This window comes from Camelina sativa, chromosome 11 (assembly GCF_000633955.1).
Source record: "Camelina sativa cultivar DH55 chromosome 11, Cs, whole genome shotgun sequence".
NCBI lineage: Eukaryota > Viridiplantae > Streptophyta > Magnoliopsida > Brassicales > Brassicaceae > Camelina > Camelina sativa.
Window position 1 is genome coordinate 33232068 of NC_025695.1, and position 15834 is coordinate 33247901.

Genomic DNA, 15834 nt, shown 5'->3' on the forward strand with positions numbered 1-15834 from the left:
AGTAGTCAAATCCACCCTAATCGGTCTTCCCAACCCTCCAGCGATCCCCATCAGAATGGCTCTATGGTACAGATTAACTGGAATATTTGACAACCTAACCCAAACAGGAGTTGTTTCAATATCATCTTTCAAAGGATCAAAATCCGGAGACCATGCTTGGGTCATAAGGCAGCTCCCGAACGCCTTCCATGGACCACCTGTTAAAGCCGCCAAGTATTCCTCCTCATTTTCAAACCGGATCAGAAAAAATTGCCTTGGAAGATCCAAAACAATGAAAGCACCTATTGGTTTCCATAGTTCCCGTAGCTTCCTACTCATCACAGTAATAGGAACACTCCGACCAAGTACCTTTACAATCATACACTTCTACCACAAACCATTCATCGCATTCATCACCTCCTTTGCAATAGTGACCACCGGTTCTCCATCCTCACCATCCGGAAAATCCAACCGTAGCCTCTCCGTCACAAACTCATTTGCTAGGACCCTCTCCGGGCACGACATCCCCCCACTGATACTCCCTGTCACCTTTCTCACCCATACTCCTGGCACATCCGACGGATCTCCCAGTGGTTGTCTTTTCTCCCCAATATCAGTCATAGTCGCATCCTGGTCACCGGAAACTTTTGTCACCTCCAGATCGCCCATCTCGTTTCTGTTTTATTACTATAAACGTTTAAGTGGATCACTATATAGTTATTAAAATTATATAGTATACAAAACAATGTTGTGTATTTCCGTTTTATTATATAGGGAGTAACGTTAAGTAACATAATTGCTATCCATAAACTTATAATTTGTTCTAGAGTGAACATTTATCAATAAATAAATTTACTTAATTTATTATTATAATATAGAAAAAGGCTTAAGGAGGTTGGGTGAAAGTTTTTCGTTTCCCATCTCTTTTAGTCTTTTTCTTTTCTTCTCTATTACTATATATTTCTCTAGTCTTCAATACTCTTTAACACACCACACCAGTCACACCCTTGAATGTTCTTCCATCTTTGTCGCCTTCATCTCATCTCATCTCCACAACGCTTACGGTCAAGTTGGTAAGTCTCTCTAAGAATGGCCTTTCTTTGTTTAAACTTTTAATGGCACTGAGATTTTGTGGTATCACTAAAATCAAACGATCCATGATGAAAGAACTTGACTTGGTAAAATATTATTTGTTCAGTGACTACTTTATGTAAAGAGTTTAGGCCATTGCGCAATGATTTTTCATAGAGTAGAAAAAATAAAGTTGTACATTTGTGGAAACTTTAAGACAGAAGAGAGCGTGTAAAAAGGTTTAGATTTTTCCATATTAATACACTTACTTCCGCAGATGCTGTTAGGAGCAAAAGAGTAGCAAACAACCATAAAGCAACAGAAGAAACTTACTTCAGAAAGAATGGGATCTTCAAGAAAATTCCCTGTATTTTCATTTCTTTCGATTTTGGCCTTATATTTTTCATTATACACCATAACACCAACCTCTTCGTTAGCCTCCCTACAAGATCAATTCATCAACTGTGTCCAAAGAAACACACACGTCTATTTCCCACTCGAGAAAACGTTCTTTGCTCCTGCGAAAAACGTCTCTATGTTCAGCCAATTCCTTGAATCGACGGCTCAGAATATCCGGTTCTTAAAAAAATCCTTGCCTAAACCGGGATTCATAATCAGCCCTATTCATGAGTCTCACGTCCAAGCTTCCGTCATCTGTGCCAAGAAACTCCGAATGCATCTACGTGTTAGAAGCGGTGGTCACGACTATGAAGGCTTGTCTTATGTCTCACAGATCGTCAAACCGTTTATATTGATGGATCTGTCAAAGATGAGACAGGCCGACATTAATATCAAAGACAACAGCGCTTGGGTTCAATCTGGTTCCACACTTGGTGAACTTTATTACAGGTAATAAACGCAACAATGACCATACAAAACAAAACAAAACNGAGAGCGTGTAAAAAGGTTTAGATTTTTCCATATTAATACACTTACTTCCGCAGATGCTGTTAGGAGCAAAAGAGTAGCAAACAACCATAAAGCAACAGAAGAAACTTACTTCAGAAAGAATGGGATCTTCAAGAAAATTCCCTGTATTTTCATTTCTTTCGATTTTGGCCTTATATTTTTCATTATACACCATAACACCAACCTCTTCGTTAGCCTCCCTACAAGATCAATTCATCAACTGTGTCCAAAGAAACACACACGTCTATTTCCCACTCGAGAAAACGTTCTTTGCTCCTGCGAAAAACGTCTCTATGTTCAGCCAATTCCTTGAATCGACGGCTCAGAATATCCGGTTCTTAAAAAAATCCTTGCCTAAACCGGGATTCATAATCAGCCCTATTCATGAGTCTCACGTCCAAGCTTCCGTCATCTGTGCCAAGAAACTCCGAATGCATCTACGTGTTAGAAGCGGTGGTCACGACTATGAAGGCTTGTCTTATGTCTCACAGATCGTCAAACCGTTTATATTGATGGATCTGTCAAAGATGAGACAGGCCGACATTAATATCAAAGACAACAGCGCTTGGGTTCAATCTGGTTCCACACTTGGTGAACTTTATTACAGGTAATAAACGCAACAATGACCATACAAAACAAAACAAAACAAAAACAAGATTTGATCAAAATGTTTGTTACTTGTAGGATTGCGGAGAAGAGCAAAGTCCATGGGTTCCCTGCGGGTTTGTGCTCGAGCTTAGGCATAGGAGGGCACATAACTGGCGGTGCATACGGTTCTATGATGAGAAAATACGGTCTTGGTGCAGACAATGTTCTAGACGCGAAGATCGTTGATGCCAATGGTAGATTACTCGACAGAGCCGCGATGGGTGAGGATACATTTTGGGCTATTAGAGGAGGCGCTGGAGGGAGTTTTGGAATAATTCTAGCGTGGAAGATCAAACTTGTTCCTGTTCCTCAGACCGTGACCGTCTTCACCATCACCAAAACGTTACAACAAGACGTTGGCCACAAGATTATTACAAAGTGGCAACGAGTCGCGGACAAGCTCGTTGAAGAGCTATTCATCCGAGTGCTCTTCAACGTAGCTGGAACCGGTGGGAACAAGACAGTCACCATGTCGTACAACAGTCTGTTTCTTGGCGGGAAAGGCATATTGATGAAAGTTATGAAGAAGAGTTTCCCGGAGCTAGGGCTCACACTAAAAGATTGTATCGAAATGAGCTGGCTTGAATCCATCGCTTACATTTCTGGATTCCCTACCCACACTCCTACTAATATCTTGCTTCAAGGGAAGTCGCCTTTCCCAAAGGTCAACTTCAAAGCCAAATCGGATTTCGTTAAAACCCCAATCCCCGAATCAGGGCTTAAAGGGATCTTCCAGAAGCTACTTAAAGAAGATATTCCATTGATGATATGGAACCCTTACGGTGGAATGATGGCGAAAATCCCGGAATCTCAAATCCCTTTTCCGCATAGGAAAGGAGTTCTCTTCAAGGTTCAGTACGTAACGAGTTGGCTGGACAGCGACAAGAGGCCAAGCAAACACATGAATTGGATCAGGGATTTCTACAATTACATGACGCCGTATGTCTCAAGTAATCCACGACAAGCTTACGTGAACTACAGAGATCTAGACCTAGGAAAGAACACGAAAGACAGAAAAACTTGCTTCAAACAAGCTCAAGGCTGGGGAGCTAACTACTTCAAAAACAATTTCAACAGATTGGTGAGTATTAAATCAAAGGTTGATCCAGAGAACTTCTTCAGACACGAGCAGAGCATCCCACCTATGCCCTAACGACATCTTTATTAAATCAAAATAAGAATAAACTAGAAGAGATCAGAGTATGGTTCTTCTGTATTTCAGAAAACAAAAATGATCTAGCGCTTGTAGTAGTTTGCTTCACCTATAATTCGAAATGTTGCTTCTTAGTACCTAATCCCTCAATCAAGTTTATAATCCTATTTAAAGGCTTGTTCTTGTTCTTGGTGAATTTAAGATCTTATACCTATAACTCCTATAAGAGCATTTCCATTGGTAATATCTTTAAATAGGGTCAAAGTTTAATAATATTCATATTTTAATACAATTGATTTCCTTAAAAATGTCAACCACTAAAAAGAAGACATCTCGCAAATAAAGATCCTAGAGTGTCTTAATTTGTTTGTGCAGAGACACTATCACACCCTCTCTCCTATTTTTCTTGATTTTTCATTTTTTCTTAAATGAAGAGACACTCACTCAGTATCACTGATGGGAATGCCCTAATATAACCACGAAGGCCGATAAGAGAATTAGGATCCACCATCAGGCCTTATAAAACTTATGAGGTAATTCATTTATAAAATGAAAAATAGTCATACAAAAGTCTCTTTTGACTCCAAAATCCAAACCATGATTTATCTTATAAAATATGAAGAAATTTCAAAAATACCTCTTTTGCATATCATTTTTCAAAAATACTCCTTCTATTAAACTTTACCAAAAAAGCCACTAAATTTTTTTGCAAATTTTCAAAATTAGTGTGTAACCTTATAAATATATACACAAATTACCTTTGTATGGATGTAAATTTTTTTTATAGATTTTATAAATACCTTTCAAAAACCTTTTAAAAACTGTTTAAAATTATTTTAAAACCTTGTAAACCTTTTGAAAAACCTTATATAAAACTTTATAATTTTTCATATTTAAAAAGGAGTATTTTTGAAAATGGATAGATGAAAAGGGTGTTTTTGAAAAGGGGTATTTTTCAAAAATTCTCATAAAATAAAGTAAATTTGAAAAAAAATCATATTCTTAAAAACTAACAAATGGCGCTCTATTCTTTCAACATGTGACATTCCTCTCAAATTTAATCATCAATAACAAAAAAAAAGAGTTGGTTACCAAGGCAAGGATCTGAAAAGATGGTATTTTTTTTTGGTAAAGCAGCAGGGAGAGATCTCCCCAAGATTATTATTCAAAAAGACAAATTTCAATCGTTTACAATAGAAACACTACGAGGACACGCAGGCCCCAAAGCATCATTGTGCAACAGAGACGCAACAGCACTCGGAACCGTACGAAAAGAATGGAAACCTAAAGATAAAGTAAAGGCATAGTTCGCTAATCCGTCGGCAAGATAATTAGCTTCTCTATACACATGTTTCACACGGACTATCCAGTCTCTTGATAACAAGCCATGGCACAACCGCACCAGGAAGGACAACGGATGAGTCTCCCCAATCCCTGTCTTAAGATAACCCACCACCATCTCTGAATCAACCTCCAACTCAACTCTCCTACTCCTTCCTTCCCAAGAAATAAGAAGCCCGTAGTAAACGCCCCATAAATCAGCCAAGGGAGCCGAACATCTACCAATATGCAAAGCATAGCCGTCACACCAACCCCCGTCTGCATCCCGTAGAACCCCACCTGCAGCCGCTAAACCAGGATTACCACGAGAGACACCATCAGTATTGAGCTTAACCCACCCCTCTTGCGGACCTACCCATTTGACTAAAATCTCCCATCGCTCCCGACGACCTCCCTCACTCACCCGTCGAGCTGTGAAAACCTCTTTCGTAGCCTCCTTGATAAATTTCACTCTGTCACGCCATACTCTGTTCTCCCCAAACACATTGCCACACTGCCACTTCCAAGCCCACCAGATAGCCAGAGCAAACAGAGCATTCCAATACGAATCATCAACGCCACCACCACCTCCGAGATTACCAAACAGCCATTCAAGTAATGACTGAGTGAAAAATAGCCGACGCTTACTCGCCGGAACAACCCTCTGCCATAACCCTGCCATATCCGGACAGTCCCGAAGTACATGGATTATCGTCTCAACACCCCCTTTACATACTGAGCAGATCGCAGAATCAGTCAGATGTCGACGAAACCTTTCTGCATTCATAATCGCTTGTCGCGCAACAAGCCAAAGAAACACTCTCACCCTCTCCGGCACTGCGGCTTTCCAAACCCGATTATAAAACGTCCCCATATCTTGCTCCAGTGACCTCTGCCTCGTTAGCATCTCATACGCAAACTTAACAGTAAAACGACCATCAACAGTCTCTCCCCACGCCATACAGTCCTTCGCACCTGTCACCTTATCAAGCACCACTGCAGATAGTTCCAGTATGTGATCCTCCACCAAAAAAGGTAATATCCTGGCCCAGTCCCAACCAAGCCCATCAGACCACAAATCACAAGCCACCACTTCCTCATAACCATCCTGCAGTCCTCCAGAGCTTGCCTCAAGTAACGGTCGATTCATCACCCACCTATCAGTCCATAAGTGTATTTGTCTACCATCCCCAACTGCCCAACTCAGTCCCTTCAAAATCCCTTCTCGCAACCCCATACACACGCTTCTCCAAGTAGACGACCAGTTACTCTTCACCGTAGTCCAATGAGGTTCCAGAACCGTTCCAACTTTGTATTTAGCTCGCACCACCCTCTCGCTTAGGTAAACAAACTTTATCCCACGCTACCAGATGCACCTTACGCTTCTCCGGAGTAGAGCCCCACAAGAAATCACGAGAGATTCAATCCAACTTATCCAAAGTAGATTCTGGCAGCTTAATTACACTCGGTTGTATGAATGGGGATTGACGACAGAACTGACTTTGTTAAAGTAAGTCTGCCTGCAAAGCTCAACATCTGACTCTTCCACCCTGCCACCGGCTGACACCTTCGCAAGAACATCCCCAAAAGTGTCTTTATTAATCCTTTTTTGTAAGACTGACATTCCTAAATACTTCCCCAACACCCTTGTAGATTGAATACCACTCTCAACACTAATTTGGTGCCCCAACTCGCGAGAGACATTATCTGAAAAGTAAATTTTAGACTTCTCTAAACTCACTTTCTGCCCCGTTGCCAAACAGAAGCGCTCCAACACTTTGCGTACCACTCGAACTTGTGACACAGAGGCTTCAGCAAACAATATCAGGTCATCCGCAAATAGAATATGCAAGAGCGGAGGACCACCATTAGACAACCGTATTGGTTTCCAAGCCATAATCGTAATCTTCTTCTCAATTAAATGACACAACCTCTCCATGCATAACACAAACAAATATGGTGAGAGAGGATCACCCTGTCACAAACGTCCAATGGTTTAAAAGGTGCTGTTTTCTCACTGTTCCATAGTAAGCTCAAATCCGGTCCAGAAACACAGCTCATTATCCAACCAACCCATGTGTCATTCAAGCCTACGGCTTTAAGCGTTTCCTCTAAAAATCCCATCGTATTCTATCATACGCTTTCTCCAGATCTAACTTTAAAAGCATCCACCCTTTGCGTCCCTTCTTTCTTCTCATAGAGTGTACAGCTTCTTCCACAACTACAATATTATTTGTACTCAACCTTCCGCGAATAAAACTTGATTGCGCTGGCCCTACTAACTTAGCAATCACACCTTTCAACCTCCCCACCATGATTTTAGTAATGATCTTAAAAAAACATTACAGAAACTTATTGGCCGAAACTGCGTGATCCTTTCAGGACGTGCCACCTTAGGTATAAGAACCACAAGTGCATCGTTCATCTCCGGAAGTAAGCATCATGTGTGGTAAAACTCCAAAATAAATTGAACAACAGACTCACCAACGACGTCCCAACACTGTTGATAAAATACTGGTTGAAACCCATCCGGTCCCGGAACTTTAAACTTGCCCATACTTTGAATCGCTTTCTCCACTTCCAAAGCTGTAAACGGTTTATTCAAAGTAACCCTCTCATCCCACGACAAATGGAAGAAGCCCTCACACGACAACTGCTCTTCATTCAACACCACATCATCAAGGGAGTACAATTTGCTAAAAAACACAATGGCAAGCTGTTCCAGATCTTCCCTCTCTGTAATCCACCTGCCTGTACCATCTTTTAGCATATCAATTTGATTCCTTCTCCTTCTTATGATAGTTGATAGGTGGAAAATTTTTGTGTTATGGTCACTATGAACAATCCACTTCTCCCTTGATTTCTGCAGCCACAACACCTCCTCATGTTCCAAAATTGTATCAAATTCCTTCAACAAAAGGTCCTCGCGCAGCAACAAGTCATCAGTTTGACTCACCGCAAGGCTATCTTGAACTTCCTTAATTTCTTTCACTAGCTTCTCCTTTCGTAAGTTGATGTCACCAAAGACTTCTCTATTCCACTCTCCCAACGTCTTTCCCAACCTTTGCAAGGCATCACAGGTATTAAGGTTCCTGTCCCAAGATGCCACCAACAAATTTTTAAATCCTGGGTGATTAAGCCATGCAACTTCAAACCGAAACGGTCTGCACCGTGCATTACCCACAACCCCTGGTACAAGCTGCACATACAGCGGCACGTGGTCTGATGCTAAGAACGGAAGATGTGTAATCACCGCCTCATGCCCTTTCAGCCTCGAATGCGCACAACAAAGCACATGATCCAACCGCTTAGCTACAAACGACCTCTCAGCTCTGCCTTGCTTCCAGGTATACTGATTTCCCCGAAAGCCCATATCAATCAAAGAAGCTTCATTTATCCACTCACCAAAAGCTAGTGAATCCGCGGCTAGCAAGCCATTTACTCGAGTCCTCTCATCGAGGTAGACAATTGTGTTAAACGCCCCCCCGATCACCACTGGTCCCATGACCATACGAACCACATCCCGTAAGCGATCCCAAAGACCACTCCTCCTGCTCATTGACAGAGCAGCGTAAACCACAATTATATTCAGCACTTCGGTACCATTCACCACCAGAGCATGGATGAACTGATCCGAGGATTCGACAATAGTAACATCCCCAATCTCCGAACGCCATAACAACCATAACCCCCCACTTTGCCCCACAGCATCAACTGGAAACACATTCTCAAACCCCAATCCCCGACAAATCCTTCCTGCCCTTTCCCCTCAGGCATGTGTCTCAAAGATAGCTAACACATCTGTAGCATACCTCTTCAACAGATAACGAATTGATCTCCTAAAATTAGGTTTATTTGCCCTCCCCCGACAATTCCACAATAGAGCATTAATCATTAGATACGACAGAGATATAGGAAAAACCGGGGCGATCCATTATGGCGTCCCATTACCTCCTCCCTCTTTCGATGGTGCAAGCCGCAATACCATCTCCGTACATCCTGGCTCCGCATTCGAATACTCAGTATGAACCTGCGACAGACCACCACCAGCACTCGCACCTGATTCCATTCTCTCAGGGTGACCAGAGACAAACACATCCCCTAATCTCCCCACAGTCTCTACCTCAACTCGTAACCGCTTCCCATTCGAGGTCAGAGTTGTATCGTCATTCGTTGGACCATAGATGAGTCCCATCACAGGCTGATGGACCTTAGAATGTTTGGACCGAGTCATATTTCTCGACAACCCCTTCCCTTGGGCCCATTTTGGCCCGTCATTTCCAATACGAGGCCCACTAACATTATAATTCGAATGAGATCCGAATATCAAACCCTTCCCGCTCACGCCATTCTTTTCCCCAACTACTTGATTCGATTGATCAATATTTTCTTTATTCGCTTCACTCAACATTAAACCTTCCTTCTCTTGTGGAGATGCCAAATCCACTGCTAGCCTTCCAAAGCTGTTTGAAATCGCAATATTTGCGGGATTACTTTCCTTCCTCGAATCATGAAAATTACGTCTCAGATTTCCTTGATCACCAATCACCGTCAATAGAAAGTTCTTTCGTGGAGCTTCCACCTTCCGACCACGCGGTTTAACAGCAACAAAACCGTCTGTCACCGGAGTGACTTCCCTAACAGCCTCACGTGCCATCGTCGCCACCACCGGAGACAACACCTCCTGGTTATGCACCCTTTTAGGACAATTATGAACAAGATGACCATACAACCCACAACCCGAACAGATTGTATTCAACCCCTCATACGCAACAAAATATCTCTCACCATTAACCATGATGGTACCCTTAAGTGGTCTCTTCAAATTGACTTCAACACAAACTCTAGCAAAACGAGCTCTCTCGACATTTAGAGTAGTATTATCAACTTTAATCAGATTCCCCAACCCCCTAGCCATCACTGAAAAAATCTCACTGTGATAGAAGTTCAGCGGAAGATTCGAAAGACGCATCCATACCATTGTTTTGTAGCAATCTCGTCCTTCAGCGGATCAAAACCTGGTGACCATTTACGAGCAGGTAATGCCCAAAGACCCTCCACAGTCCTCCAGTCAAAGCTGCCAAGTATTCTTCCTCATTACCAAAACGAATCATGAAAAATTGTCTTGGTAAATCCAGGACAGACATCATACCACTCGGTTTTTACAACTCTCTCAACTTCCGACTCAGAACCGAGATCAAAAAACTCTGCCCTAAAACTTTCATTATCATACAGTTCTTCCATAAGCCATTCATTGCCTCCAGTACCTCTGGTCCTATAGTAACCACTGGCTCACCATCCTCACCATCCGGAAAAGCTAATGATACCCTCTCCGTCACAAAAGCCGCATCCACTACGGCTCTTGAACCGGCCTACCTCCCATATTACCCCCGACTACTTTCCTCACCTATGTCCCTGGAGCGTCCAGCGGGTCCCCAGGGGGGCGAGTCTTACCTCCAATATCCTCCATCGTGGCATCCTGGTCCCCTCCGTTCAAAACCCTAAGATCGTCTCCAGACTCACTCATCATAACTATATTTAATTGCATATAATAAGTTTGTTACTATTTGAAAAGATGGTATTTGTTTGCTAAACAAAATTGTTCAAGAGTGCTAATTAAGAAAATAGAAGTGGAAAGGAAAACCCATGTCAAAACTTCTACGAGCAAATCATCCTCGCATTAATTAATATTATTGTTTTACAGTCGAACCAATTTTGAGTCATACCAAAAAAAAAAATTAAGCATACCCACAAATCTAATCGCATGAATATTCACTAAAAAAAAGTTGTATTACATTACTTATTTTATATATTTGCATCATGTATAATTAATGAAAATATTTTGCATCAGTTTAAAAAATATTTGCATCAATTATTATTATCAATGTTAATATGTATCATTTGTAAAAAAATGATGTTAAGTTTTGTATCATTTATTATAAATGTTGTTAAATTGTATCAATTAATATAAGTGACTCATCTCTCTTCTGTCGTACCTCGTAAAGGTCATTATTTTTGAGGTTCCTGCTACTTGCGAATTGTTCAACAAAAAGGTCCGTCAATGATGCAAACGAATTTATTGAGCTGTTTGGCAAGTTGATAAACCACTAAAGTGCAACCCCCGTAAGGCTTGAGCCAAATCCTTTGCACATGGTAGCTTCTTGATATTCTCTTTGAATGGCCGTCGTGAACATTTGTTGTTTGTATTGTGCTATGTGGTTATCCGGGTTGGATGTTCCATCATACATCTTCATTGTTGGTAGCACAAATTTTCTCGGCATCTCAGTGAGTGCGATTTCATCAAAGAACGGTGTGTCAGCATACGAGTGTAAGATGCTCTTCCGGATTGGCTGAGCTACACCTGGTAGTTGTTCGATCATCGCTTCCATCTCTCCAAAACGTTTGTTGAACATTGCTTCCAAGTGGGCAAATTGTCCATGGTCGATTTCTGTCATGCACGTTGTGTTGAAAACTCCTTGTTGATCCAAATTTTCTTCTTGGATTAGGCTTTCACGTTCCTGCCTTGTCTCAATGTTTCCTCCGCTGTTCTCTTCCTAACGAGGAGTTTCCAGCCATTCGTCTTCCGTTGTGGGTGTTCGATTATTGGTTCTAGGCGTTGAGTTAAGGTCTTGCATCCGATTCACTTGCACGCCGCGAAATTTAGAGCTTGCTTCGGTAAAAACTCTCCCTGCTGTCACCAGCGAAGCGTTCTCCTCCCGTAGCCTAGCGTTATCTGCCTCGATCTGTGATAGCTTTTGCATTGTCTTGTTCAGCTTAGTAGTCAGAGTTTCAAGCTGAGCAGCGACATTCGCATCGATGTTAGCTGTATCGCCTCTGTTTCCTGTCATCTAACGTAGTTTACTCTAGCCCCTCTCTCTAGCGCCAATTGTTTGGGCAAAAATAATCGATTCATTTAGAGACTACAGAAACAAGAAATAGATGTTGAATAGCCGTTCTTATTGATCAAAGTATCGAGTTCAAATACAAGAGTTTAAGGCACAACGAGTCAATTTAGGAATCCTAGCAATGCTTTTGGAATTGAGTCGTGTGGCTATGCTTTGGATCTCTTGTTTCGCTTTCCATTTCCTCCCGTATTGTGTCGATATCGCTCCCTTTTTATAGATAAGTCTTTTTACCCTATTCCTCAGGGGATTTGGGTTTGAGTAACCGCCTCTAGATGAGATAAGGTCGTTTCGAATATTCTCTACACGAGATTGAGTCAAATATTTTCTTGATAATGTCGTAGCAAATCAGTCGGTCCCAAAGTCCAATTACAGCCCGTATTGACTCGTTGTTTGTCGTTACTGCCCATATTGGCTTCATGCTGGTCGTTACGGCCCGCATTGGCTTGATGCTTACCGTTACGACCGGTATTGACTCAATGTTGACTTAATGTTTACCGTTATGGTTGGTATTAACTCAATGTTCTAGAGAATGCATAATTCTCTATTATTTATAGAATATACAACAATTATAATAGAATTTATCTATTATAATTTATATGATTAAAATTATTTCCAACAGTTTGCCCCCCACTCTCTATTTTCTTATTAAGAATTTAGAGAGTAGTATAGACAAATGGTATCATTTTAATAAATTATAAATATAAAGCTAAATATTTGTATAAGTAATGACATACCTTTAGATGTAGCCGTTTTCTCGCACTTGATTAATTCGCTGCCTTCCATTAACGATGCCGTGATCCACATCGTGATCTTGTAGTTTTGTAGTTTTGGGACGATGTTTATCCCATGGCAAGACCTGAATTGGCTACAACTTGACTTCACATTGACTCTAATTCTTTGAATCGGATACACGGTTGACTCAGTGTTCTTTTAAGTCGACATTTGGCCATATCCATTTTATCGAATTGGCTGCACTTTGGCCCCGGATCGGCTCTAAAACGCCAATTTGGTCTTAACCAATTTCTTGAATTGGCTACACATTGACTCCGCATTGGTTCCTAAATGACAAAACAACCATAACAAATTTCTTGAATTGGCTTTACATTGATTCCACATTGGTTCAGAAACGGCAGTGCAACCATAACCAATTTCTTGAATTGGCTACACATTGATGCATCTGCTATAAATAGACAATGTGGTTCCTAACCAATTTATTGAATTGGCTACACATTGACTATACATTGGTTTTCAATAGACAATGTGGTTCCTAACCATGCATTGGCTTTAAATACACAATATGATCTCTAACCAATTTTTTGAATTGGCTACATATTGACTCTCCATTGGCTTTTAAATAGACAATGTGGTCTCTAACCAATTTCTTGAATTGGCTACACATTGACTCTACATTGGCCTCAAAATGACAATGTTGTTCCTAACCAATCTCTTGAATTGGCTACACATTGCCTCTACGTTGGATTCAAAATGACAATGTGGTTCCTAACCAATTTCTTGAACTGGCTACACATTGACTCTACATTAGATTCAAAATGACAATGTGGTTCCTAACCAATTTCTTGAATTGGGTACACATTGACTCTACATTGGCTTCAAAATGACAATTGGTCATAGCAATTTCAGGGGATGAATTATAATGGTTGTACATTGACGATTTTGTCATAGCCAAATCATTAACGCCATGCTCGTGATATGATCCGGGTTCGTGACCCAATTAAAGTGCTTCATAACAAATTTATTGTTAGCAACTGTTTTGCTGTCAAGTTTGCTAATTTTGGACCCGACAATCAGGTGGATTCCAGATTTATTACATTCCTATAGCGACGTCTCGCTAATAGGCAATTGTAGCGAATGTTTCGCATTCAGGTGATTACCCAATTTTTGTAGCGAGCCTATCGTTCACGTATTCGTGTATCAATGGCCTCACTACTATATGAACAACTTCAGGACCATATCTTGTGTTGTAAGTCATGTTTATCTTGTATCGTGACAAGCTTCACATCGAATAACATGATTTTATTGTCTTGCAACAAGATTTATAGCCCATGTTCATGACATGAGTTCTAAGTTTTAGTAGAGAACGTCTTGAAGATTTGTGCATCAAGTGTCTCACCATAAGATTCTTGTTAACGAGTGTTTCATTGTCAAGTTTTTGCATCCAGTGATTCGTCACATAATTTGCTAGCGCCTGCTTCCTCAATTGGTTAGCAGCGACAATCATATTGAAAAATGCTTCCTCCATGGGTAAGCATTGATAAACTTTTCAAGTCTGTCGATTCATTAGCATTGGTTCTCCAAGGGTAAGCATTTTTCTACTTATTTTTGTCATCAACATATGGCTACCAAGTTGACAAAGTATACTCTCAAAATGGGTAATGAGCTACTAAAAACTTAGTTATTTTATATCAAAATATATCAATGTTAAAAAAGAAGTAAAACTAGAACTAAAAACGAAAATGAATAATAACTTATAAAACCTTTCAATAACCTGATATCACCATGCCGTAAAAATCGAGACGTCATTGACGTCTTTGTCATTTTGACGATTTGCGCTCCTCACTTTCAGTTTTGTTTAAAGTTTGATAAGATTCCTCACCATTACTTATAATGCTAGTGTATTCGCTTTGATGTCTTTGGTAAGGCTTATCATCTCGTGTTGATCTTTCGTTTCTCACTACGCGATAGTCAAAATTTGACAAATGTCGATGTCGATATGGTGTATTTTCTTCCCATTTTATTTGTGCCCATGCCCGTGAGAGCACATCATCCATCGTTCTACATTGATACTTGGTTAGCTCCTTGTACAAGTCGCCATCTGGGACTAAACCTCTCTTGAATGCCGATATGGCAGTAGACACGTTGCAACTTGGTATCAACACTTTCTCCTTGTTGAATCGTCCCACGTAGGCACGTAATGACTCATCTCTCTTATGTCGTACCTCGTAAAGGTCATCCGCTGTATTTTTGAGGTTCCTGCTACTTGCGAATTGTTCAACAAAAAGGTCCGTCAATGATGCAAACGAATTTATTGAGCTGTTTGGCAAGTTGATAAACCACTAAAGTGCAACCCCCGTAAGGCTTGAGCCAAATCCTTTGCACATGGTAGCTTCTTGATATTCTCTTTGAATGGCCGTCGTGAACATTTGTTGTTTGTATTGTGCTATGTGGTTATCCGGGTTGGATGTTCCATCATACATCTTCATTGTTGGTAGCACAAATTTTCTCGGCATCTCAGTGAGTGCGATTTCATCAAAGAACGGTGTGTCAGCATACGAGTGTAAGATGCTCTTCCGGATTGGCTGAGCTACACCTGGTAGTTGTTCGATCATCGCTTCCATCTCTCCAAAACGTTTGTTGAACATTGCTTCCAAGTGGGCAAATTGTCCATGGTCGATTTCTGTCATGCACGTTGTGTTGAAAACTCCTTGTTGATCCAAATTTTCTTCTTGGATTAGGCTTTCACGTTCCTGCCTTGTCTCAATGTTTCCTCCGCTGTTCTCTTCCTAACGAGGAGTTTCCAGCCATTCGTCTTCCGTTGTGGGTGTTCGATTATTGGTTCTAGGCGTTGAGTTAAGGTCTTGCATCCGATTCACTTGCACGCCGCGAAATTTAGAGCTTGCTTCGGTAAAAACTCTCCCTGCTGTCACCAGCGAAGCGTTCTCCTCCCGTAGCATAGCGTTATCTGCCTCGATCTGTGATAGCTTTTGCATTGTCTCGTTCAGCTTAGTAGTCAGAGTTTCAAGCTGAGCAGCGACATTCGCATCGATGTTAGCCGTATCGCCTCTGTTTCCTGTCATCTCACGTAATTTACTCTAGCCCCTCTCTCTAGCG

The 15834-nt window shown here is 41.1% G+C and overlaps 1 protein-coding gene across 2 annotated transcripts; it reads left to right on the forward strand.

Annotated features, from left to right (window-relative positions):
• Nucleotides 942-3977, forward strand: LOC104725001 (cannabidiolic acid synthase-like 2). Of its 2 annotated transcripts, XM_010443591.1 has the most exons (3): nucleotides 942-1052; nucleotides 1328-1899; nucleotides 2644-3977. In XM_010443591.1, exons 2-3 carry the CDS (start codon nucleotides 1394-1396, stop codon nucleotides 3758-3760), a joined length of 1623 nt encoding a protein of 540 aa, XP_010441893.1. In that variant the 5' UTR covers nucleotides 942-1052; nucleotides 1328-1393; the 3' UTR covers nucleotides 3761-3977. The 2 variants fall into 2 exon arrangements, with proteins under 2 accessions (XP_010441893.1, XP_010441892.1); XM_010443590.2 differs by lacking the exons at nucleotides 942-1052; nucleotides 1328-1899 and adding an exon at nucleotides 1976-2566.